At 39.5% G+C, this 27,305-nt stretch overlaps 1 protein-coding gene across 2 annotated transcripts in view; it reads left to right on the top strand.

The window, feature by feature from the left end:
• The window catches only part of LOC150079048 (CD109 antigen-like), a 1,092,235-nt gene that overhangs the window by 848,099 nt on the left and 216,831 nt on the right, over positions 1 to 27,305 (top strand). For both annotated transcript variants that reach the window (XM_090384122.1, XM_090384121.1), the window contains exon 28: positions 23,960 to 24,134. In XM_090384122.1, coding sequence (XP_090240248.1) covers positions 23,960 to 24,134 — 175 coding nt within the window. The remainder of the gene's footprint in view (positions 1 to 23,959; positions 24,135 to 27,305) is intronic.

Raw genomic sequence — 27,305 nt, 5'->3', positions numbered from 1 at the left:
ACTTGCAGCCTCTCTGCATTGCTCAGAAAACTTCATATCTGACTGGACAATTACTCCCAGGTCTTTTACATTTTCTACCACCCTGAGTGCAGTACCACACAGTTGGTACGTTCCTTTGGGGTTACTTCTACCCATAAGCAGCACTTTGCATTTGCAAATGTTAAACTTCAGTTGCCACTTCTCAGCCCATCTACCCAAATTTTCTAGATCCTGTTGCAGTAGCACACTGCCATTACTGTCATTAACAACAACCATGCCAACCTTTATATCAACTTGGAGTGATTGTTATGTTCCTATCACTATTATTGGTTGAGGACTGTCTGACTATCTTACAGGTGTTTATGACCACAGCTTTCTGAAGTTCCTTTTAGAGTGTTCTCTGAGAGACCTATTGCCACTAGATTCTTATGTAGTCTCTTTGGCACCATGGCAGTGGTTGATACTGATTGGAAAGGTTGTTACTTGTTCCATGTGTTACAGCTCTTTGAGTTTAGCATTTAGCATTAGTTGAGGCATATGATGCAAGAAAGCAAGCTTATAGAGTATCAGCCAAAAATAAATAAAATAAACAAATTAAAAAAAAAAAAAATCTTCCCATTTCACCCATCCGGTCACCCCAAATGTTTGTCTAGTTCAGCTTTAAATTTATTTAAGCTATCAACTTCTACAACAACAGATGGAAGTCTCCTCCAGCAATCAACTACCCACTGGCTAAAGGCAGACTTGCACACATCTATTCTACAACTGTCTTTCCTCAATTTGAATGTATGCTCCCCCCCCCCCCACAGGCATATCTGAAGTCTGTATGCTTCCCAATCCTTTCCTCTCAGGTTTTTTGAAGGTTTTGTGTATTGGGAACCACTCTGTCAATCAGTTAGGTAATCTATTTTTGTCCTTGAGGGTTATGTCCAGTCTGTTATGTGGGATCATGTTGTCTGTTCTTATGGTGTGGTTTCAGGGCAACTTGTGGATAGGGGTCTCTAGTGCAAACTGAGGTTCATATTTGTAATTCAGTATACTTTCTTTGTTCAACTGGTATTTCATTGCTGTATTGCAATGTATTGTATTGACCACCTGGTCATGCCTCTGAGTTTACTGCACGCAGGTGATCACTCTGCATACCACGGTGATATTCCAGATTCTTTTTTTGGGCAAGTTAGCATTGGTGACAAGTGTCATATGTCACTGCAGACTCCTTGGCAATGTATTTTTTGTAGTTCCTGGCAAGCATGGATACCTAGGTCTCAGGGAAGAGTGTCCCATTGTAAAGCTACTCATTCAATGCCTCCTTACCTTCTTGATGGAGGTCATTGTAGTGCCTTCTTTGCCCATTTTTCTGTCTTTGTTTCTTCCATCTGGTTTTGCAGTGTCTCTTCATTGAGGTTGAGCAAGGTGTGTCATTTATCTATCTTACTGCCTGGAAGATTGATGTTGTATTTTTGGAAGTAATCCTTTAGGTTTTTCAATCACTGTATTCTGTTGTTCGATGAGGTTTGTCATATCCCTTCTTCCTTCATTCTGGTCTGTGGTTAGTCTCTTGATGGCCACCTCAGGATGTTATTGGCAGCTCTTGTCATTATTCATGATCTCTCACAACTCAGTGTTAGTCCACTCTGTGTTCTTGAAGGAGTACGTTAGTACCAGGACTGCTAGGTGTTTGTGGCTTTGACTATATTCCCTCCATTTGGCATTGCTTTTAGCAGGCTTCTGAATTTCTGATATTAGTTCTTGATGAGCCTTGATTTCCTTGAGTTCTAAATGTTCAACTTGAATCAACCCCTGGTACTTATAGATCTCTCCCTTTGTCATTGTTTAAATCTGTTTACCAGACTTAATCGCATCGTTTCATCCAGCTGATTTTCCCAATGCCATCCTGATTTGAGTGCTGAACTTTTCAGTGATCCAAAATAGTTGATGGAGTTTCTCCTCAGTTGCCATGTAGATCTTGATATTGTCCATTTACATCAAGTGAGAGACGAATTATAGGTTCTTTCTCCTTTCTTTAAAGATGCATTAGCATTAGTAGAGGCATACAATGCAAGAAAGCAAGCTTATGCAGCATCAGCCAAAAAAAAACAAACCTCCCATTTCACCCCTTCCATTCATTTCAAATGCCTGTCCAGCTCAGCCTTATATTTATTTAGGCTATCAACTTCCACAACAAAAGATGGAAGTCTGTTCCACCAATTAACTACTTGCTGGCTAAAGACAAATTTCCGCACATCTATTCTACAACTGTCTTTCCTAAATTTGAATCTGTGCCCTCTCAGGTTCTTAATCTGAGCAAGAAGAAGAATCCCATCAGCATTCAGCTTGCTCAACCCATTCAATGTTTTAATACCTCAATCAGATCACCTCACAGGTACCTACTCTCCAGCTGCTGCAATTTGCAGAACTTAAGCCTCCTAGTGGAGGCTTAAGTTCTGCAAATTGCACCTTCCCCCACCAATCTTGCCCTTCTTTGTACTACTTTGTACTTCGTTCTAGCAACTCTACATCCTTCTTAAATGAGGCCTCCAGACCTATACACAGTACTCTAGGTGTGGCCTGACTATTGTCTTGTATAACAGGATAATCACCTCCCTGTCCCTGCTAGCAAAATTCCTATATATCATTGACAAGACTCCATGGCTTTCCCTGGCAGCCCGTCTGCACTGCTCAGCGAACTTCATATTCGACTGCACAATCACCTCCAGGTCTTTTTCACTTTCCACTTCCCTGAGTGTAGTACCACACAGTTGGTATGTTTCTCTTCGGTTATTGCTACCCATATGCAGTACTTTGCATTTGTCAAGGTAAACTTCGGTTGCCACTTTTCAGCCCATTTGCCCAACTTATCTAGATCAAGTTGGAGTAGCATACTGTCTTTACTGTCATTAACAACCCTGCCAATCTTTGTGTCATCTGCAAACCTGGTCATTAAACCTGATATACCTTCATCAGTATCATTGATAAATATACAAAACAACAATGGGCCCAACACCGAACCATGGGGAACTCCAATAATAACATTTGTCCACGAAGAGCAGTGTCCATTGATTATCATTCTCTGTTGTCTTCCACTCAACCATAGCAACTTACCCTTAATGCCATACCTCTACAGTTTGTACAGCAGTCTTCCATGGGCAACAGTAACAAAAGCTTTCCTGAAACCCAAGTATATAATATCAAAATTATTTTTGGCATTCAGTTCCTTTGTGACCACATCATAGTATCCAATCAAATTGGTCAGACAAGATCTCCCTTTAAGAAACCCATTTTGTGTCTTAACTATTACTGCAGTCTTGTCTAGATGATCCTGCAATGCCTCTTTAATCAGTGATTCCATTATTTACCCCGTAACACAAGTTAAACTAACAGGTCTATAGTTACTTGTGTCACCTTTTGAACTCCCTTTGTGAAATGGTGATACATTTGCACACCTGCAGTCCATGGGGACCTCCCCTGAGTCCAAGGAATCTCTCATAATTATGGCTAAGGGTTTGCTTACTTCCTCTGCTGCCTCTTTTAATATAACTGGATAGATCCCTTCCACCTCAGGTGCCTTTTTTATGTTTAACTTCAACAATTTCTCCATGTTGTTCTCAGTTATTACAAAATCACTTAGTTCCCTGATAGAATTTGTTAAACTTCTGGCACTCCCCTCATTGAATAACTCCTCATGTGTGAATGTAGATGTAAAATACTCAATCAGTTTATCAGCTATCTGAGCATTATCATCAACAGTCAACTCATCTATGTTAAGTTGTCCAGTCTGATTCATCCCTTTCCTTCTAGAGTTTAAAAAAAAAAAAAAAAAACCAGCAAAGAACTCTTTGCTGTTTTTTTTTTTTTTTTTTTTTTTTTTTTTTTTCCCCAAGGATTTCTCATAATCTGCCTTTGCCTGCCTAACCTCCTTTATCATTTGATTACAGACTAGTTTATATCTGTCACATAGGCTTCTGTGTCACCTGATACTTTATATGCATCCTATACGTTTTTCTTCTCTGCCACGAGCCTCATTAGCTCATGTGACATCCATTTAGGCCTAAAACTTGAACAGTATTTCTTAGTTGGAAGGAAAAGCCTAGTAGCCTCCCAAATTAATTCCCTCAAGGCTTCCCATTTAGAATTCAATGCTGATAATATCATCAGTTGATCCCACTGTACAGAATTTAAAAACTATCTGAGACCCCTGTAGTAACCTTTACGAAAGCAATAGCCCTTCCCTTTAGCCTTGATGGTAGTTAAATCTTTAAGTAATTCCCACATCAATACATTGTGATCACTGTCATCCAGTGGTTCCTTTATCTGCAAATTCTTAGTGCATGAACAAGCACTGCTGATAATCAGATCAAGAGTATTACTCCTTCTGGTTGCCTCTCGAACATGTTGCTGTAGAAAACAGTCATTCAATAAATCCACAAAAGCCTAGCTAGTGTGCGAGTGACCAACCCACAAGTTCCAGTCGATATCTGGAAGGTTAAAGTTCCCCATTATAAGACATTCTGATATACTGGCCCACTCTATTTCTCTGCACAATTGCTTATTATACTCATCAGATTCATTAGGCCTTTAACACAAACCTATTCTCATTTTTTCCTTTGCCAGTGCTTATGTCACACCAGACAGACTCAACACTGCATTGTCTGCCAACATCAATTGGATGCACTGTCTTAGATTTTATCTGTTTCTTAACTAACAGCATAACCTCTCCTCCCTTCCTGTCTGGTCTATCCTTTCTGTACACATTGTACTCCCCAAATTCTAATTCTGCACTGCTTATGTCTGCGTGACACCACGTCTCTGATATCCCAACAATATCTGCCTTTAATGTCTTGATTAGCACTTCAAGCTCATCAACTTTATTAACTGTACTCGTAGCATTGGTGTACATGCAACTGTTTCTACTCTTAGTTACCCTAACACAGCCCATGTATTTCCTTGTTCCACTATGACTCCCTGCAGTCCTGGATTACCTTGCTATCTAGGCTGCTGCTCATTCTAATAGAAGCAATGCAAGAATCACTTTTGCCTCTGCCTGTGGCCACTGTTAACCTTTTAGTCTGTGTATCCGCCCCTCTCAAGCTAATAGTTTTCCAACCCTCCTAACACTGCCTCGATAGCATCAGCAAATATTCTTGTATCCTTCTATTTAAATAGAAGCAGTCTCTTCTTTCAAGAATTGCTTATTTGCTGTTGTTTTCAGCATGGCGGATGATGGATTAAACAATAGAAAGAACCAAAGTAGGCTGAAGTTATCTCCACGGAAGACTCCTCTTCCTCTTTCATTCGATTTTTTCCTGACCTTGATGGTGGCCTTCCCTATTTGAAGTTTGTTACTGTCGGATTAAATTTGTAGATATTCAGCATATCCATCAACCCGCTATGGGCACAGTGTCAAAGGGCTTGCAGTGGTCAATATAGGCCATGCACAGCTTGCAGTGTTTCTTGTAGGCTTACTCCATAATCATTGCCTCAATGGCCAGTTGTTTCTTGCATCCTTTGCTCATTTTCTTGCAACCCTTGTGATATTTAGCCTTAATGTTCAGGCTCTAAGTGGTACATCTTTTTAACTCTGCATATGGTCATGATTTCATACATTGTTGAGAGAGACAGAGAGAGAGAGAGAGAGAGAGAGAGTGTGTGAGGCAGGTGATTGCTCTGTATTTTGTGATTGCCAGGTTTTTTGGTATATTTGTCTTTAGCCTTCAGATAGGTGATTCTTTGAGTCAGGCACTCTAAGACCTCCTTGGGGTGTTTTATCATCTGAATGAACAGTTTCACTACCTGCTTGTGTGCTTCTCAACTTCTTTTCTTAGTATTTATGAATGTTGTCTATTCCTGGGATCTGCCAGTTATTTTTATTATTTCATTCTTCTCATCCCACAATGGATACTGGTACTAAGTATAGATTGGTTTTTATGTCCAGTTACTATTATAGTCAAGGAACTCTCTGATTGTCCGATATGTGTTCAGGATTGCGGCTAACCAGAGTCCCAAGTTTTAATTCCAGAGGGGCCAGATTGCATCCTGATATCAGTGGCGAACTGTTTTGTGATGCACAGTACCTGTTGGAGTTGCTTTTCAGTTGCTGCGTAGAGTTTCATGTTGTCCATGTACAACAGATGAGAAAGGGTGTAGAGATTCTTCAACACTTCTTTTAGGATACATCCATACTTATTGTCATTCAGGATGGTGAACAGTGGATTCCGTGCTAAACATAACCATAGTGCACTCAGGGCATCTCTCTGGTGGAGATCAGTCTCATTGCGATGTTTACCGACCTTGACAGTAATCATCCATTTCACCATTTTGCTTCTAGGACTTGTGTCAGTGTTGGGCTAAATTTGTTGATCAGCATTACTAACAGCCAGTTATTTGGCATGCCTAGCAATAATTGATGTAGGCCCTATAGAAGTTGTGTTGCTTCTTATAGCTGTGCTCCATAAGTGCCTTGTAACTGGTCATTTGCTCTTTACATCTTTTGCTCATCAGTTTACATTACTTTTGACGTTCTGCCATGATGTTTTGGCTCTCCAAGTGGTCTGATATCATCTTGGTTATGGAGCTGGGCAGGATTTTGTACATTGTTGCGAAACAGGTTGTTGTTGGTGTTATTTGGTTTTTAGGAGCATTAACAACTAAGGCCATATTGCTCCTGGGATATGTGGTGGTCATTCCCTGACCTTTCCGCATCTTCCATATTTGGTGGGAGACTGGTGATTGGGCTGCAGTTCATCAGGTTTATGGTCTTCTTTGTCCTTAGCCTTCAGATAATTGATTCCTTGAGTCAAAGACTCTGGGATTGTGTCAGGATGCTTATTTGGGTGAACTTGCTCTGCTATTTGCCTGTGAGAGTGCAGCTGAACCTCTTGTAGAAGTTGTGGATGTTATCTTTCCCTGGGGTCACTAGTTGTGAGACTTCCTGATTGACAGTACTTCTTCCTCCATCTTCCATTTTGTCATATTTTATATTGTTCTTGGTTTTTTTTTCCATTTTATGTCTATCGAGGGAGCACAGCTGTTGTGTCTAATTTTGCTCATCCCTAGAATCCCCCGAGTGTCCCAACTTCTCAAGTGCCTTCTGGTTGGAAATCCACTGTCTTCCTGCTCCTCTTGTCCTATTTTCTTGATGAAAAATCTCTGGTTTTCATCAAATATCTGCTTGGGTGTTTTCTTCTGGGGCTTTTCCCCTCTATCAGAGAAGTCTCTTTCTCAGTGCCAGGAGATTCTGCTTGATGGTGTCAAGATTTTCTTTGATCCTCTGATTACGCTGGTCAACATGTAAAGTGTTACAAAATGAAAATACCCAATCTTGACTTATTTTATGCTGCTGAACACGAAATCACATTAAAATTTGTTGGATCTTGTTTTCGAATTCCAGTTAGTGTCTGATATAAGCAAATTACTCTACATTATAAACTATGACTCTTGGCAAAATGCAAAGCAACACTACAGTTTCAGTACCAACACACATTTATTATGTGATCAGCAACTGTCGCTGCTCTGCATCACTGTTGCCTCAAATGCATCCTTAGAATTAGCATTAGTTCAGGCATATGATGCAGCAAAGTAAGATTATACAGCATCATCTCGCAGGTGCCTAGTTTCCAGATGCTGCAACTTGCACAATTTAAGCCTTGCTTCAAAAGCACACTCCTTTGTTCCTCTCACCAATCTTGTTGCACTTCTCTGTATTCGTTCTACTAACTCTACATCCTTCCTAAAATGAGGCCTCCAGACTTGTACACAGTACTCAAGGTGTAGCCAACTTGTCACCAACTTTTCTCTGCTTGTAAAATTCCTATGTATCATTGACAAAACGCCATGACCTTATCTAGCAGCCCGTCTGCACTGCTCAGAGAACTTCATATCCGACTGCACAATTACTCCCAGGTCTTTTTCATTCTTCACCTCCCTGAGTGTAGTACCACACAATTGGTACGTTTCTGTTAGGTTACTGCTACCCATATGCAGTACTTTGCATTTGTCAATGTTAAACTTCAGTTGCCACTTCTCAGCCCATCTGCCTAACTTTTCTAGATCTTGTTGCAGTAACATACTGTCTTTACTTAACAACCCTGCAACCTCTGTATCATCTGAAAACGTGGACATTAAGCCTTATATAATTTCATCGATATTGATAAATACGCAAAACAACAATGGCCCAGCACTGAACCATGGGGATTCAGTGCTGGGGCCATGATCCCTTTATCCATTGCAGAAACTTGCCCTTAATGCCACACCACTCCATTTGTATAGCAGTCTTCCATGTGCAACAGTATCAAAAGCTTTCCTGAAATCCAAGTATGTGATATCAAAATTATTTTTTGCATCCAGTTCCTTTGTGACCACATTAGTATCCAATCAAATTGGTCCAAAAGACTTCCTCTTAACAAACCCATGCTGTGTCTGAATTATTAGGCTCTCTTGTGTAGGTGATCCTGTATTGCCTCTTTAACCAGTGACTCCATTATTTTCACTGGAACAGAAGTTAAATTAACAGGTCTATAATTATTTGTGTCACCTTTTGTACCCTGGATAGATTCCATCTGCCCCAGGTGGCTTTTTTATGTTTAACTTCAACAATTTCTCCTCCACTTTGCTCACAGTTATTACAAAATCACTTAGCTCCCTGTTAAAGTTTGATGAACTTCTGGCATTCCCTCCTTGAACAACTCCTCATGTGTGAATATAAATGCAAAATACTCATTCAGTTTATCAGCTACTTGAGCAGGATCATCAATAGTTAAACCCTATATGTTAAGTGGACCAATCTGATTCATCCCCTTACTTCTGGAGTTTACATAAGTATAGAATTCTTTGCTGTTTTATCTTTGCATCCATTGCCAATCTTCTTTGTAATCTGCCTTAGCCTGCCTAACCTCCTTTGTGACTTGATTACAGACTAGCTTATATCTGCCATAAGCTTCTGTTTTGCCTGATAATTTATATGCATTTCATGCATTTTTCTTCTCTGCCATGAACCTCATTAATTCATGTGACATCCATTTAGGTCTGCATGTGTTTCTTAGATGATATGAAAAGCCTAGTAGCCTCCATGATTAAGTCCCTGAAGGCTTCCCATTTAGAATTCACCTTTGGTAACGTTGTTTGTTGATCCCAGTATATAGAATTTAAAATCTCTCTGAGACCACTGTAGTCACTTTACGAAAACAAAAACTCTTCCTTTTATCCTTACTGGTAGTTACATCTCTAAGTAAATCCCACATCAGTATACTGTGACCACTGTCACTTAGTGGTTTCTTTATCTGCAAATTCTTAATACATGAATAATCACTGCTGATAATCAGACCAAGAGTATTACTCCCTCTGGTTGCCCCTTGAATATGTTGCTGCAGAAAACAATCCTCCAATAAATCCACAAAAGTATTGCTAGTGTGCAAGTGACCAATCCACAAGTTCCAGTCAATATCTCTAAAATTAAAATCCCCCATTACCAGACATTCTGATTTACTGACCCACAATTTCTCTGCACAACTGTTTATTGTACTCATCAGAGTCATTAGGCCTATAACACTCCTACTCTCATTTTCCCTTTCCCAGTGTTTATGTCACACCAAACAGACTCAACATTGCACTGTCCACTCATCTCAATTGGATGCACTTCCTTAGATTTTGTGTTTCATAACCAACAGCAACTCTCATTACTGCAACAGATTCTTCAACTCTGTTGCAGTAATCCTTGAATATGGCCTAGAAAGGGTGATTTTTTTCTAAGTTTATGAGATTTCTACTATTTGCACAGTATTTGTGACATGTAAGATTTATATTTCCCAGTATTCTGTGAATAGCCTGGATGACTTCTATTACATATGTGGAGAAGTCACATTAGCTTCAAGAAAGCGTCCCTCAACTTGAGCCATAAAAAAAGCTACTTCTTGTACTTTGAGTGTAAAGTAGGTGATCAGGACAAGAACTGGGCGCCACACACATGCTGTACTACCTGTTCATCAAAACTTAATGCATGGGTGAATCAAAAGGAACCTTTTGTGCCTTTCGTTGTGCCCATGATATGGAGGGAGCCAACAAATCACAGTCACAGACTGTTACTTCTGTATGGTGACTCCTATTATTATTATTATTATTATTATCATCATCATCATTAGCCATATGGTGCAAGGAAGCTTGAAGCTTTTGCTGTACCAATCAACCCATACTCACCAGATGTGAGCTCCTGGGATGACAATGAAGAAAAAGTGGACAGTGATGTACCCAAATATACCATCGGTAATTTGTCCCATGCCTCACAGTGAAGTACTCTCTATTCCCGAACGACCCAACCATTGTTCTGTATACTCTGATGAAGACACTGATAAACATCAACTTGATATACACAAACAAATACAGCAACCATTTACATCAAGGGATTCACCCTTTATCCTTGGCGCCTCCGTAGCCAGGTGGGAAGGAGCAGCAGTGTGTAGCACACGCTTCTTGATTAAACTGGGGTTCGAGCCCGTCACCACCAAACATGGAGGATGCGGAAGGTCAGGGAATGACCACCACATATCCCCGGAGCAATATGGCCTTAGTTGCTAATGCTCCTAAAAAAAAAAAAAAAACCAACCTTTATCCTTCTGAAGCACATAAGATCACAGAAAGTGAGCTCAGTGACCTCATCAGGGATCTTGATCTGTCGAAGAATAAGGCAGAGCTTTTGGTCTTGAGGCTACAACAGTGGAATCTTCTAGATCATTCTGTGAAAGTGACAACATTCTGTACTCGAAATAGACTACAATAAATTCTATCAAATAGAAGGCAAACTCACTGTTTTTAAGGATGTTGATGGTCTAATGGCAGCAATGAACATGAGGCACATTCTTGAAGAATGGTGAATATTTAGAGATGCTTCTAAGGTTAGCCTTATGGCAACATATTCTACTATGTTATTACACAGTAGAATATGTTGCCTTCAATACTATCTTGCATATTTTAGCATTAAATCAGATCACACACCAACCATAAGAGTAAGTATTTACTGTAACTAAAATATTTACATATTAAAATAAATAAATATTTACAAAAACTGCTATTATATTAAATTAAATTATATACATAAAAAACATTAAAACTGTGATAAAATCCTTGAGATAAAATACACTAAAATAAACCGGATTAAAAGAAATAAAAACGATAAAAATCTCTGGAGCTTTCGGAGGCATCCGCCTCCTTCTTCAGCAGTAACAAAACTTCCTGCAGCACGTCCATATATAACAGGCTCACGGTACCTATACACGTGGTGCAGTCGGCGCATCGTCTGAACTGGAAGAGGAAATAGCTCAGGAACGTGTTAAGCAAAACCGTTCATCCGTACTTAGGATGATAGTTTCAAACAGAGGATGCATACGCATACCTCTGTCCCTATTCATAATATTGTGGTCGGATGAACAGATTCGTAGGCTCTCGAGCCATTTACGGTTCCAGAACCCATGCGCTCGATCCACGATAACCGCATCCTGTGGGGAAATTTGATGCTGCTTCTCCCAAAAATGCTCGGCCACAGCAGACTTATTGTAATCAGCGGTTTTTATAGCATTTGCATGCTCCCCCAGACGATCCTTGAGCCGTCGTTTTGTCTCGCCCACATAACATTCCCCACAATCCGGGCATTTTATCCTGTATACTACTCCACTACTCAGGTCCTTTGCTATTGGGTCTTTTACCTGAGACAACACTGTGTGCAACCTCCGCCCTGGAAGCTGCACACAGCGTGTTTTATAACCCCGCAAAACTCTAGCAAGATGCTCAGTAACGCCCGGATAGTAAGGAATGTATGCGGTAGCCACAGGAACAAATGGTTCCTGACGGTTAGACTCTGTTCCTTTACTAAATCTGTCTATGATCCTCTGGGGGTATCCGCATTTTCTAAGGTCTGCTGTGACCCGTCTAATTTCACATTCTTTGTCCTCAGAGGTGGTGCAGTGTGACCCTGCTCTATCTAGTAGAGCTTTCACTACACTAATCTTATGCTGCCCAGCTTGTGCTGAACTATAATGGGTGTACTGGCCTCTGCACATAGGTTTTTTAAACACAGAAGTTTTGAGCCTAGGGCCTATCCTAGAGACCAGTACATCCAAGAAAGGAAGGGTACCTCCTGTTTCCACCTCTGAGGTAAATTGTATAAATTGGGAGAAGCTATTAAGCCAATGGAGTGCATCATCCTCTCTCCCCTTCTGGACCACAGTAAAGGTATCATCAACATACCTTTTCCATTTCTTTATGGGAAACTGACATCCACTAAAAACTCTGTCCTCTAACTCCTCCATGACCAGATGGCCACGATGGCGCTAATAGGAGATCCCATGGCTGTACCGTGAACCTGTTTGTACATAACACCTTGGTACACCATAGTGGTGCTGGCCAGACAAAGTTCCACACCCGAACAAATATCCTCTACATTTAAAAGCGATCTATTACTCAAAGAGACATCATTACTCAAAGATTTTCTAACACAATATATTCCATGTTTATTGGAATGCATGTGAATAGTGACACCACATCAAAAGAAATCATGCTCTCGTTTTCATTTATAATCAAATCTTTCACAAAATTCACAAATTCTTTACTGTCTTTTATGACATAGTTGGACTGGCCCACTAATGGCGAAATCAATTTAGCCAAATACCCAATTAACTTTAGTCAAAGAAAAGCCTTGAATGAACTGAGAAGAGATGATGGAATTGTGGTTTTACCTGCGGACAAGGGCAGATCGACGGTTGTCCTAAACAAAGAAGACTATCACAAAAAAGCAATGGACCTTTTACAGAACAATAATACTTATAAAGTTACTCAGAGAAACCCGTTGGTTGGCCTAGAGCGGCGCGTTAATAAACTGGTACAGGATTGGTTAAAGGCAGAGAAGATTTCCAGGGAGACCTTTTGGTTCTTACATGCTACTGGATGTCAACTCCCGAGGTTTTATGGACTTCCAAAAACTCATAAGACAGAAGTCCCACTCAGACCTATTGTATCATTTATAGGAAGCCCCACATATGCTTTGTCAGGGTATTTGGCTAAATTGATTTCGCCTATAGTGGGCCAGTCCAACTATGTCATAAAAGACAGTAAAGAATTTGTGAATTTTGTGAAAGATTTGATTATAAATGAAAATGAGAGCATGATTTCTTTTGATGTGGTGTCACTATTCACATGCATTCCAATTAAACATGGAATATATTGTGTTAGAAAATCTTTGAGTAATGATGTCTCTTTGAGTAATAGATCGCTTTTAAATGTAGAGGATATTTGTTCGGGTGTGGAACTTTGTCTGGCCAACACCACTATGGTGTACCAAGGTGTTATGTACAAACAGGTTCACGGTACAGCCATGGGATCTCCTATTAGCGCCATCGTGGCCAATCTGGCCATGGAGGAGTTAGAGGACAGGGTTTTTAGTGGATGTCAGTTTCCCATAAAGAAATGGAAAAGGTATGTTGATGATACCTTTACCGTGGTCCAGAAGGGGAGAGAGGATGATGCACTCCATTGGCTTAATAGCTTCTCCCAATTTATACAATTTACCTCAGAGGTGGAAACAGGAGGTACCCTTCCTTTCTTGGATGTACTGGTCTCTAGGATAGGCCCTAGGCTCAAAACTTCTGTGTTTAAAAAACCTATGTGCAGAGGCCAGTACACCCATTATAGTTCAGCACAAGCTGGGCAGCATAAGATTAGTGTAGTGAAAGCTCTACTAGATAGAGCAGGGTCACACTGCACCACCTCTGAGGACAAAGAATGTGAAATTAGACGGGTCACAGCAGACCTTAGAAAATGCGGATACCCCCAGAGGATCATAGACAGATTTAGTAAAGGAATAGAGTCTAACCGTCAGGAACCGTTTGTTCCTGTGGCTACCGCATACATTCCTTACTATCCGGGCGTTACTGAGCATCTCGCTAGAGTTTTGCGGGGTTATAAAACACGCTGTGTGCAGCTTCCAGGGCGGAGGTTGCACACAGTGTTGTCTCAGGTAAAAGACCCAATAGCAAAGGACCTGAGTAGTGGAGTAGTATACAGGATAAAATGCCCGGATTGTGGGGAATGTTATGTGGGCGAGACAAAACGACGGCTCAAGGATCGTCTGGGGCAGCATGCAAATGCTATAAAAACCGCTGATTACAATGAGTCTGCTGTGGCCGAGCATTTTTGGGAGAAGCAGCATCAAATTTCCCCACAGGATGCGGTTATCGTGGATCGAGCGCATGGGTTCTGGAACCGTAAATGGCTCGAGAGCCTACGAATCTGTTCATCTGACCACAATATTATGAATAGGGACAGAGGTATGCGTATGCATCCTCTGTTTGAAACTATCATCCTAAGTACGGATGAACGGTTTTGCTTAACACGTTCCCGAGCTATTTCCGCTTCCAGTTCAGACCATGCGCCGACTGCACCACGTGTATAGGTACCGTGAGCCTGTTATATATGGACGTGCTGCAGGAAGTTTTGTTACTGCTGAAGAAGGAGGCGGATGCCTCCGAAAGCTCCAGAGATTTTTATCGTTTTTATCGCTTTTAATCCGGTTTATTTTAGTGTATTTTATCTCAAGGATTTTATCACAGTTTTAATGTTTTTTATGTATATAATTTAATTTAATATAATAGCAGTTTTTGTAAATATTTATTTATTTTATTTTATTTTAATATGTAAATATTTTAGTTACAGTAAATACTTACTCTTCTGGTTGGTGTGTGATCTGATTTAATGCTAAAATATGAATTTTCCCAACCTCAGAGGCCTTTTTCAGGCTATCTTGCATATGCCATCCACAAAAAAAGAAATATATGCAAACATGGTGAATATCCTCTTAGGTGTACACTATCAGTCATACGTACATTACCTTTAAATCACAGATATGTGATTTAAAGGTAATTGGCATTTTATTAGGACTGCAAAATGGTTACACTAAGTATTGTTGCTTTCTCTGCTAGTGATAGTCGTGCCAAGGATTTTGTACTATGAAAAGAGGATTTGGCCTTAACGAAAATCATTAACACAAAACAAAGTGAAGAACATAGCATTTGAACCTCTGGTAGATCCAAATAAAGTTTTTCTTCCACCACTCCACATCAAACTGGGGCCAATGAAAAGTTTCTTGAAGGCTCTGGAAGTGAATGGTCCTGTATTCACATACTTGCAAGAGAAATTCCCAAGACTTAGTACAGAGAAGATTAAGGCAGACATTTTCATTGGTCCTCAAATATGGTAACTTTTCAAACACAAACAGTTCAAATGTGTCCTTATTCATAGCAAAAATCAGCATGGAAAGCCTTTCGAAATGTTTTGACTGGTTTTCAAGGAATTATTAAAGCTGGTAACTACAGGCAGCTTGTAGATCTCATTACTTCTTACAAAAAACTGTGGTGCAACATATCATTGAAGATGCATTTATTGTACTCACACCTTAATTTATTCCCTCCAAACTGTGGTGCTGCTAGCAACAAACACAGTGAGCACTTACATGAAGACATCACAGCAATGGAACAAAGATGCAAAAGCAAATGGAGTGCCGCCACGTTATCTGATTATTGTTGGATGATGAAAAGGATGCTCCCAAAGCTGAATACAAGCAAGAGGTGAAAAGTTCCCGTGTTTGATACAGGTATGTTCGCAGATACATCTTACTGCTATATAAATAAAAAATACCTTGTATAAATATAAAAAGCTACTTATTTTCGAAAACAAGAGCCAATCTGCCATTTAAGCACTATTTCTATGTTTAGCACCCCAAAATCTATAAAGTAAACTTACTTTCATGCCTGTAATAAGATATGCTCCATAATTTGTTGTTCAGTGTTATAACTATTGTGTTTCTGTAGATGTTTTATTTCTTGATAATAATCTTCACTTTTTTGATGCATTTCTTACTTCTGTTACTCCTTAGGTACTGGGTCAGTTGGCCTACCATCACTCTTAGCTCTTAGAACAGCATTACCTTATCTTTGCATTTTGTTTTTCTCTTGGGCTGTGGTTTGTCTTCCATTCATCTTGTTGGCTTCCACAGTGATAGCACAGTACATGGTTGTGCAGATGGTATGTAGTGTTACTTCAGTGTTGTTGTTGAGGTACTCCAGTATTATTCACCAATTGTGGTGGTCTGTGACTTGCTGCAGGATTCGGTTGGATCTCTGCTTCGGTGTAGGTCTTTGGTGGGTCCATTTACTCAAATTCTTCTACAGCTTCTTCCACTCTCCTTCCATTTTGAATATCTTTAAATCATCTCTTTCCACTTTAGCTGCACTGGGTTATATTTCTTGTGTTTGCTATTCCTCCTCTAGTTCTGGTTTGACTGTATCTGTATTCCTTGTTCTTTGTAGTTGGACCCACACATTCTGTTTAATTTTTTCCAAAAATGCAGGAGCTATCAGGTCCCTAATGACAGTTGTCTATCACTGGTTCTCTGCTAATTGCTGTTTGTTGACCCCCGAATAGTTAGAAACAATTCTCACTACTTGATGTGTACAGCCACTCCCCGACTTATATAAGGGTTGAGTTCTGCGGAACTCTATTCGGAATTTCCCTAAATGCTTATGCAGCACTCGCAAAGTTGATTGAATTTGATTGAAGCAAAAAAGAAATGTTCGATGAACATGTAAATAGAATTATTTATTCAATTTTTTTATCTCATGCTCAGGCAAAATTACAAAAAGAGCGATAAGACAGGCATAACGTCAGCAAGTTTTACCTTTTGAGCATCGTTGCCAGAATTAACTCACCAGCTGATAAGCATGGCACTGCAGAAATTAGAAGGAGTTTTTTCCAACGCATCACAAAATTTATCTGCAGCTGCAGAATCTGCACTGGAAACTTCACCGCATACTTTAATGTTGCCATTAAAGGCAATCAGTGCAATGTTTGAACCTATTAAACCACCCGTTGCTTGCCACGAACTTGGCTTGGGTTTGCCGTTCTTATCCTTAATATCTTCATAAATACTTCTTGCTTTTGCTTGAATGGCCATTGGATTCAGGGGCACTTGCTTCTGAATCTGATTTTCCATCCCTATTATTAATAGCTTTTCCATCTTTGATGTAGCACCTGAATGCTGTTTTCTGATCACTGCTGATCTTAAGTGCATTGAAGGACAACTTAGGAAATCAAAATGGAGATGTGCCTACTGCCACAAAAAAAAATAGATTCGTCAAATATAGGTGACATGTTGGCTGCTCCCTTGGCTCATCCACCCCCTTTGCAATCTCTCCCTCTGGAATGCTGAATGATGTTAATGACGTCACCACACAACAATTCCACTCTCAATGAACCTACGAACAGCAGGTTGCATGGGGTTACTGATAACTGTACTCAAATGGTTTGTTTGTTTGTTTGTTTATTTGGTTTTTAGGAGCATTAGCAACTAAGGCCATATTGCTCCGGGAATATGCGGTGGTCATTCCCTGACCTTTCCGCATCCTCGTATTTGGTGGTGACGGACTCGAACCCCGGTACTCAAATGGAATCACAAACTTCAGTCAGCTGCGCTTTTTGCAGTTGTTTCACTGAGGAACTGGAAACAATTGAAGGCATTCTAAGAAAACTGCACTCAGAAAATAGCTCACTGAAGGAACATTTGAGCTAGCTTGAATACTACCAATGAAAGTACTTGAGCCTACTGCACGATCTCTGGCCCCTGAACACCAGGCTCCCCTGTCCTGCTCACAGAAACATCCATCTCTCTCTCTCTCTCTCACCTGAGTCATTGCTGCGACCAGAAGCGGAAATAGTTGCACTCTTTAAATACAGAGCCTATAGCCTTATGCTAAAATCTGCGAAACAAGAATCCGAGATTGCAGACATGAATGAAGCCCAGCAATGACAGATGCCCGGACGGGCACCGATGCAAGCATCCCCGTGCCAATGGCATTCCAACAACAAGACCACCTTGATTGGCATGAGATGTTGTTGTTATTTGATTTTTAGGGGCATTAGCAACTAAGGCCATATTGCTCTGGGAATATGCGGTGGTCATTCCCTGACCTTTCCGCATCCTCCGTATTTAGTGGCGACGGGCTCAAACTCCGGTCTAATCAAGAAGCGTGTGCTATTCACTGCTGCTCCTTCCCACCTGGCTACAGAGGTGCCTTTGGCATGAGAGTAGTTAATATTAGCCTCAGTATATGAAATCGCCAAGCGACCAACAGTATTCTCTCAATTATTTTCATTAGCAGGCTGGATCTGTTGATAAAAGTTGAACAAATATAAGCACTATTGAAGGTACTAGGCATACCTGGTAAGCCTTTTAAAATCAATACTAAGCATCCCTGTTATGCCTCCTTCATGATTCAGTTTGATGGGCACAATTACCCACAATACCTCAATGCCAAATACTGGCTCAGAGGCCTGTTGGTGATGCCATACTTTGGAAGACTATAGGCTCAGAGCTCATCAAGCCTGAACCACATTCCATAACAATGCATAATTGCATCACCATAACTACTTATCTTCTCTAGTGGAATCTCCCAAATTATATCTGTGAGCAGGTGCAATTCGTGGATGTCTAGCATGGTGATGATGAGCGAACATCACAATAGTTATATTCCAATTAGAATATCCGGCAACAGTGCCCATTGAATGCAAAATTGGTCCCCAAATGAGATTTCAGATCATTATATGAAAAGCAGATACTGTTTGGAGAGTAATCTCATCCTGGTATAACCCTCTGTGAAGGTAAATATCTGATTTTTACTATAAAACATCAGGAGTGTCAAGAACAAACTAGATGCCCTACTTGATTTACTTTCCTGTGCAGAGTACAACTTCGTAATTCTGACTGAAACCTGGCTCAGTTATTTCGTTGTTATTATTTGGTTTTAGGAGCATTAGCAACTAAGGCTATATTGCTCCGGGGATATGCGGTGGTCATTCCCCTACCTTTCCGCATCCTCCGTATTTGGTGGTCACGGGCTCGAACACCGGTCTAATCAAGAAGCGTGTGCTACGCACTGCTGCTCCTGCTCACCTGGCTATGGAGATGCCTACCTGGCTCAGAGATGAAATGGCAATTGCTGCCTTCACATAGAAGCAGTTCTTGGAATCTACTGAATTGCTGGTTTGTCGATCTCTGTGTGTGCTGTTTATTTCCCTCCACCTGTTTCTGAGGATTATGTCCTCAATCTGACAGCATGGCTGTCATCCACAATCAATTATTGTCAAAAGCTCATCCTCCTTGGAGACTTTAACTTTCCACTGCCAGCCACAAAGAATCTCCTAGATACACTGTCATTGTTGAACATGTCGAAAATGGAAATTGGTCTTATTTATGTTCCTCCCTCACCTGTCGATGCCACCCTTCAGCTAATCTACTCAAACTGTTCAGTAAAGGAAACCCTGACCATAACTGAGAACTTTCTCCCATGCAATCATGATCTGATTGCTGCCATAATATCACTGCAAGCACCTAAGGATGAATGTTTGCCAATACAAGATACAAACACTGCCAGGAGAGTATACAAACCAAAAGACATCAACAATGGAAAAGTTACTACCCTTTTCTAACTTTAATATGCAGCATTAGTCCCCACTCAAAGCCATGGTGGAATGACCTCCACACTAAGGCCTTTAGGGAAAAACAGGCAGCCCATGCCTTCTACAAGAAGTTGCCTTCACAAGACTGATATGCCAAATTTTCCAAAGCAAGGCTCGATTTCTAGAAGAGTAAACAATCAGCTATTGACAATTTCATGAATGGCCAACTATCCAGGGAAAAGTGTGTGGTCCACAAGTCATATTTTCACCTCCCTGTCTTTAAAAGTCCTGGAATGGTGGGAGCATGTGGTGCATTTTAAGAGAGATCACTCTGTATCTGAAGCATATCCTTGGAACGAAGTGCTTGATGTTTCTTCACCTCCTGGTAATATTGAAATTTCTGAAGAGCAACTGATAAAAAAAAACAAAAAAAAAAACAACACTACCTGACAAGTCCACCACAAGAATTGATGCAATACCTATTTTTAGTTTAAAAAATTGCTTCTTATTCCATCAGCAGAGAGCTCCCATCTTTACAATAAAGTACTTAAACACGCAGGTGCCATCACGTGGCAGTTCCAAAGAAGCCACATGCAAAAAGACCAGCTGACTTCAGGCCAATATCAGTTGCCTTTCCCTTCCTGAAATGCCTTGAGAAGTGCATTTATAATGATGTAGCATTTGGTTTCTTTGTGCATAGGCTAGAACATACCCATTATTACCATGTCTAATAGATCTGTAATCTGCCTACAGTCTTTATCACAAAAAATACTCCACACTTGGAATGACAATGAAGGTCTTCGCACCATTTTTCTGACATGAAATCTGCTTTCAACTCAGTCTAGATCACACCCCTTCTTGCCGTACTTGAAAGATTCTATGGGATATCCAGAATATACTCGAGATCTTCAATAATTTGTTATCTAGGAGAATGCTTCACTTCTCTTCACAGGTAATGACATTACCTGTGAAGTCTGCAAAAGCGTGGAGGTAGTATCCCACAAGGTGGTTCTCTCTCAGCCTTGCTATTTGTAGCAATATTTGTTCCACTTATGGATCAAGTTCCCGCTTTCCTATTGTATGTGGATTATATTGTATGCTATTTGCCATGCAAACACCATGTTGGTGATTCACAAGCAAGACAAACCTCCTCTGAAACTGTAAAAAGATGACTTCTGCTGATACTGCATCAAGGATTACTCCTAGGAAATGTTCTGACTCCCGCAGACAGTATCAGATTCCTAGGAGTAATCCTTGATGCAAACTTCACCTATAAACAACAAATCTAAGCTCAATATTCCAAAGCATTCTGGGGAATGAAAATAGATCTGTGCAAAACTCACAATAAACAAATAATAGGGCAATACCTTGCAACTTACTTCAGTAGCGTGCTCTCCTATTTTGCGAAAGTTTTGTCTGCCGCACCGCCCACCATCCTCAGGAAACTATGGGGCCTTGAATTCTGGGTGCTGAAGTGGGCCACCCTGAAGTAGTCTCATCCAATCTGCCCCTGCACTCTGCTCCAACCTTCAACACAAACCCACAGCACACAGAGCCCTTTTGCTAAAAATAAAGGCATTCCTTCATCTGTGCTCATCTAAGCATGATTACATCAGCATCTGGGCCATGATTGGTTGGTGTTTGTCAGGAAGACACCTCCACAGTACCCCCTCCCCCCTTGTGCTCAAGGCTCCAGAGGTTGCAGAATTTCAAGAGACATTTCCGAAATGTGACTCTGAACACTCTCAATATCGACATTGACCTGTGGTCTGTTGACAAGGTATATTGCGATGACATCTTCGCCTATCTTTCTGTTTGAAAAGGGCAATTCGGTGCTGGTCCTAGTTATTTTATGTCATTTTACGTTCTGCTCCACTTGTAGTACTTTTTTTTTTTTTTTTAAATTACTATTTACTCTTTTTTTTTTTTTTTATCTTTATTCATTATTCCATGTAACTTCTCAATGTAGTGACCAACAGAAACATCCAAGATAATGACTCAGCCGCGAGTGCCTTTATCCCATACTACCCAAACCTATCACAGCAGGATATACAGTCTTAAAATCACGTGGGATAAAACGTGTACAACTCCCGGGCAGAAAATTTCGATCCCTCATCTCTAAAGTAAAAACACCAGTCCCCACTTTACTACAAAGCGGATTGGTCTACCGCATCTCTTGCCGTGACTGTACTAGCTGCTACATCGGGGAAATTGGGAGCAGGCTCGAAAAACGCCTTACTGAACACAAAAGAGCAATCCGCTTAGCGGATGTGGAGCACTCAGCTATTGCTGAACACGTTTGGGCAAACCACCATAACATTGACCCACACCGCGATGTCGTGATTGTGGATAAGTCCCGCCACTATTGACGACGCACTTGGTTGGAGTCATTGAACATCAAATGCTCCAATACCTCAGTCAACAGGAACAGTGATGTCAAGTCCACCCTATCATCAAAACAGCAATCCTGACTATTGACAAATGCTGGCAACGTCCGCATGCATCGCAGCCACAGGCTTCAACATCCAACAATTAATCACGCACTTCACATACAAGATAGGCAGTACACGCCCTCATGCTCCATTCTTAACTGTTAGTTTGACTGAGGAAGGTTGACAAAACAACCAAAAGCTTTTTGTTTGTATGTATCTAATCTAATATATGTATATTTCCTATTATTAAACTTGTCACAATCTATTTTTGTATCCGTTTTCGCTCTGTGTTACAGTAATTTTAGTTTTGATAATTCTCAATGTAGCTTAACTCTATCTCTGTGTTTGTTCACTTGTATAGAATGTATTGTAAGATTCCTCTGGCTTTTTATATAAGGAATCACTAATGTATTTGATTTATTAAGAAAGAATCTTCTTCTTCTTCTTATTATTATTATTATTATGTTTTTTTTTTTGTTTTAGTTTCTTCTGAGATCAATGCATGTTGATCTCAGAAGAAACTACAATTGAGGGGAACAAAGGGGGTGCTCTTACCAAGAAAGGCTTAAGTTCTGCTAATTTCAGCGTCTGTAGAATAGGAACCTGTGAGGTGATCTGATTGAGGGGTATAAGGCCTTGAATGGGTTGAGTAAGCTGAATACTGATGGGATTCTTCCTCTTGCTCAGATTAAGAACCTCAGATTAATGGCATAGATTCAAATTGAGGAAAGACAGTTGTAGAATAGATGTGTGGAAATTTGCCTTTAGCCAGCAGGTAGTTGATTGGTGGAACAGACTTCCATCTTTTGTTGTAGAAGTTGATAGTCTAAATAAATTTAAGGCCGAGCTGGACAGGAATTGGAACGAATGGAGGGGGTGAAATGGGAAGGTTTTTTTTTTTTTTTTTTTGCTGATACTGCATACACTTGCTTTCTTGCATTGTATGCCTCTCCTAATGCTAATGCTTGGAGAACCTTCTTTGCCCATTTTTCTGTCTTTGTTTCTTCTCTTGTATATTAATGACCATCTTTCATTGACTGGAAATCCTATCCATAGTTTTGCTGATTATAGCATATTACATTGCACTTTCCAGTTTGAAGCTGTTGTCCTACACAAACAGCTTCAACTTCTCGAATATCCACTTCCACCTCCTTAAATGTTGATCTCCAGGTAATTCTTGAATAGGGACAAAGATAACTTAGTTAATTTCAGTCCTAAAACTCACTGCTGTCTTATATCTCACAAAAAGTATTCTTCTGCTGCTGTGTTTATCTTTGACAAATTAGACGGTAAGAAGATTGTATATAGTTTGGTTTATACCAAAGTTTTTTCTTATAGCCAGTGAGGTTGTTAATTATTGGAATAAATTACCTCTGCAGGTAGTTGAATAAATTACCTCTGCAGGTAGTTGAAACTCTTAACTCCTGGAAATTCAGCTAGCCAGATCAGAACACATTAATACTTATTTATTATATTATTATTATTTATTTATTTTTATTTTTATTTTTTTTTTTTTGGCTAGTGAAGCAGAAGCCTGGGCTTCATTGCACCATTGACTAATACTAAAGTAAGTACACACTAGCAGTGAGTTAGTTACTTTTGGAACTAAAAGCAAAAATAATTCTACATATGCAATTATACACAGCCTACCCCAACACTAATTCCAAAATACCTTAAATTATTAAAAATATCAGCATATACTGAATACTAATTATAATACAATTATATGCTTTAAAAAATCATAAAGATTGCATACTACTTAAAAAACTTACCAAGAAAATTTGCCCTGTTAAGTTCATGTCTACTTAGCAACGTGTTTTATTTCCAAGTAAAGCACTATACATTTGGGCATAGACTTTTTTTGCAGCAGCAGCAGCAGCAACAGAAAATATTTAAAAAAAGGAGGACACAGGTTATTTACAACTTCTTCCAAAAAGTAACAAGTATTTTTAAGTTTGTTAAGATTATAGTGTATTGTAAAAAGTAATAATTTCTTTTATTGTTAAGTATTTTCTTTTTCCCATATTTTTCATCTTGCTTTTTTTTTTTTTTTTTTTAAGGTCCATTCAGATTTTTCAAGATCCATATCTTTAGCAAAGCGATATCTGGAGCAAGAACTACATACAAATGAAAATCCATATACACTTGCTCTTGTAACTTATGCACTTCATTTAGTTGATAGTCCTGCCAAAAATGCAGGATTTGAAAAACTCTTCACTTTATCACATAGATCAGGTAAGCAGCTTTAAATTTATTTATCGAAACAAGTCTTTCAGAAATTCTTTGACTAATCAAAGAGATAGAATTTATAAGTATCTCATATGTAAATTTCATACATTCAAAGGCTGTTTTGCACCTCTGCAGGATGAAATACTTGGAAAAAAAACTGGTAGAAAAATTCAAGGCAGTGTTCTCCCCAGCATCTATTGAATGGCCACACTGCTCGGCTAAAATTTAAGCGATTCTTGCTGTACCTTATGATACTGCTCACTTTTTTTAAATGGTTCCACTTTTTTTTTTTTTTTTTTAGGTGAGTTTTCTTCGGATCATCATATAGGCTAATCTCTCTCTCTTTATAATATTTAACTGAATTCTGCATTGGATATTATCTTCAATAAAATTGATCTTGATACTTGATACTGATCTTGATCAATATTAATTTGAACATACTATGCGGTCGAGATCAATGCGACAGGAGCGGATGGCAAGTCCGGCTGGAATTGTGATTGTAGAACCCAGCTTTCCTTTATGTAACCTACCTATGCAGTTATAAGACCTCCCACTATTTGACCATCACGATACATTTCGGTGCGCATTATTGTTCAGGTCGAGTGATTTACATGCTCCACTTATTTCAATTGTTTTCATTTCTTAAACTAGTGTAACCATCTCAATTTTCATCTAATGTCTTAGATTTATATTTACATTTTGTAATTAGCTATTACAAGTCATACTGGCAACCCTCTGTTGTCAAATGTCAAGGAATGGTGTAAGCATATACAGCAGGCCCTCGTTATAACGCGGCTTGCTTTTCGCTGATTGCTATAACGCTGTTCTTATATTATAACCCGTATCTGACTATAACGCTGTCACAAATCACTATAACACTCTTTTATAGATGCATTTTTGGCATATTTAATGAAACCATTTTATTTGATGGAGTCGACAGATTGAAAATGAATAGCAAAACAGCATTAAAACATTTCCCACGCTGATTTGAGAAATTTTCCCACACTCAGTGAAATTTTCTCACATGCTAATTTAATTGTAGTACAGTGACTTGTTACGTAGTTCCGAGATCAACATTTTAAACAATGATCAAGTATATTGCTTGTAATATTTGTGTTATATGCATTTATCCGAAGTCTAGTCATCACTCAGTACAGTATTAGACATCATGCATAACAGATAGTTTACTCGAACATTGAATCATAATTAATGCAACCAATGCAGTTACATTTTTGAAGAGTTAATAATGATGGATAAGAATGAAAAAGCAACAATGTCTGGACGCAATATGAAGACTGTAAATGTAAGAAAAAGACTGAATTTGAAAATTAAATTAGACGTTTTGAAGCAAATTGATTCCGGCCAACGACGAGCGGAAGTGTGCTATAATTTAGGACTAGCAAGTATAACTGTAAGAACAATTATAAAAAATAAAGAATTAATTTTAGCAGTGATTGAAATGGAGAGACTTTAACTAATTTTATTGAAGATAATATCCAATGCAGAATTCAGTTAAATATTATAAAGAGAGAGAGATTAGCCTATATGATGATCCGAAGAAAACTCACCTAAAAAAAAAAAAAAAAAGTGGAACCATTTAAAACTAATAAGGGCTGCTTGAATTGGAATTTTAAGTTTAATTTTGACCACATAATTATATACGTATGTAATGCAGACTATTCTATATATACAAATATTTGAATATTAAATGTTTTGGCCGACATTTGTGCATCTTTTCACTACCGTTTATTATTGATTAGGAAATATCCTATGGCACCGACCGCAACACACAAATGCATGTTACCTTATGGGAATGTGGTGCTCGCTTAGCACGGATTCACTCTGTTTTTCTGGAATGAATTATCAGCATTAAGTGGGGGTCACCTGTACTGCTTTTTAAGAGAGATAACTGCATGTCCAAAGCTTATCCTTCGAATGAAGTGCTTAACATTTCTTCACCTACCAGTAATATTGAAATTTCAGAAGAGCAGCTAATAAAAATAGTAAATTCACTACCCGACAATTCCACCATAGGAACTGATGCAATACCTCTTTTTAGTCACAAAACTGCTTCTTATTTCATCAGCAGAGAGCTCAATGATCTCCACAACAAAGTACTGCACAGGTGCCTTCAAGTTAGTTGACTTACAGAGTCGTGGCAGTTCCAAAAAAGCTTCATGCGAAACAAGGTGCGGGCTTCAGGCCAATATCAATCACCTCTCTCTTACTAAAATGCCTTGAGAAGCACATTTATAACAAGGTTGCACTCACGATATTTGCATAGAGGACCAAACATACAGCCCTTATCACAGAAAATACTTCATACCTGGAATGACGATGAAGACCTTCACACCATATTTCTGGACATGAAATCTGCTTTTGATTCAGTCCAAATCACACCCCTTCTTGACTTATCTGAAAGATTCTACGGGTTATCCAGCAATATACTCGAGATCCTAAAAAGTTTTCTCTCTAGGAGAATGCTTCACTTCACAGGTAATGACCATACAGTCTGTAAAAGAATAGATGTAGGAATCCCACAGGGTGGTTCTCTCACAGCCCTGCTATTTGCTGCAATATTCGTTCCACCGATGGATCAAATTCCAGCTTTATCATATGCAGACAATAATGTGTGCTACTTTTCAAGCAAATGCCCCATTGGTGGATCACAAGCAAGAAAAACTTCTTCAGAAACTTCAAAGAGCTGCCTAAATACATTCTGTGAGTTTTTTGGCCTCTCAGTTAATTCAGAGAAGTCAAGTTACCTCATATTTATTCTAAGTCGGATGATGTCATCCTTGCTTCTGGAATTAGCAGGAAATGTTCTGACTCCCACAGACAGTATCAAATTCCTAGGCGTAATCCCTGATGCAAACCTTGCCTAAAAATTGCAAATCCAAGCTCAGTATTCCAAAGCCTTGAGAGCCTTCTGGGGAATGAAAATAGATTTGTGCAAAACTCACAATAAATAAATAATCAGGAAATACCTTGCCATTTACTTCGGTAGTATGCTTTCCTGTGCTGAGGAAGTTTGGTCTGCCACACCTCCCACCAGTCTCAAGAAACTATGGGGTCTCGAATTCTGGGTGCTGAAGTGGGCCAACTTGTGGTCTCACCAGATCTACACAACATCCAAATCCACACTCTGCTCCAACCTTCAATATATGCCCACAGTCC

Source organism: Mastigoproctus giganteus, chromosome 10, assembly GCF_048544385.1.
Source record: "Mastigoproctus giganteus isolate SK-2022 chromosome 10, ASM4854438v1, whole genome shotgun sequence".
Lineage (NCBI taxonomy): Eukaryota > Metazoa > Arthropoda > Arachnida > Uropygi > Thelyphonidae > Mastigoproctus > Mastigoproctus giganteus.
This window is presented reverse-complemented; position numbering and strand designations above follow the sequence as displayed.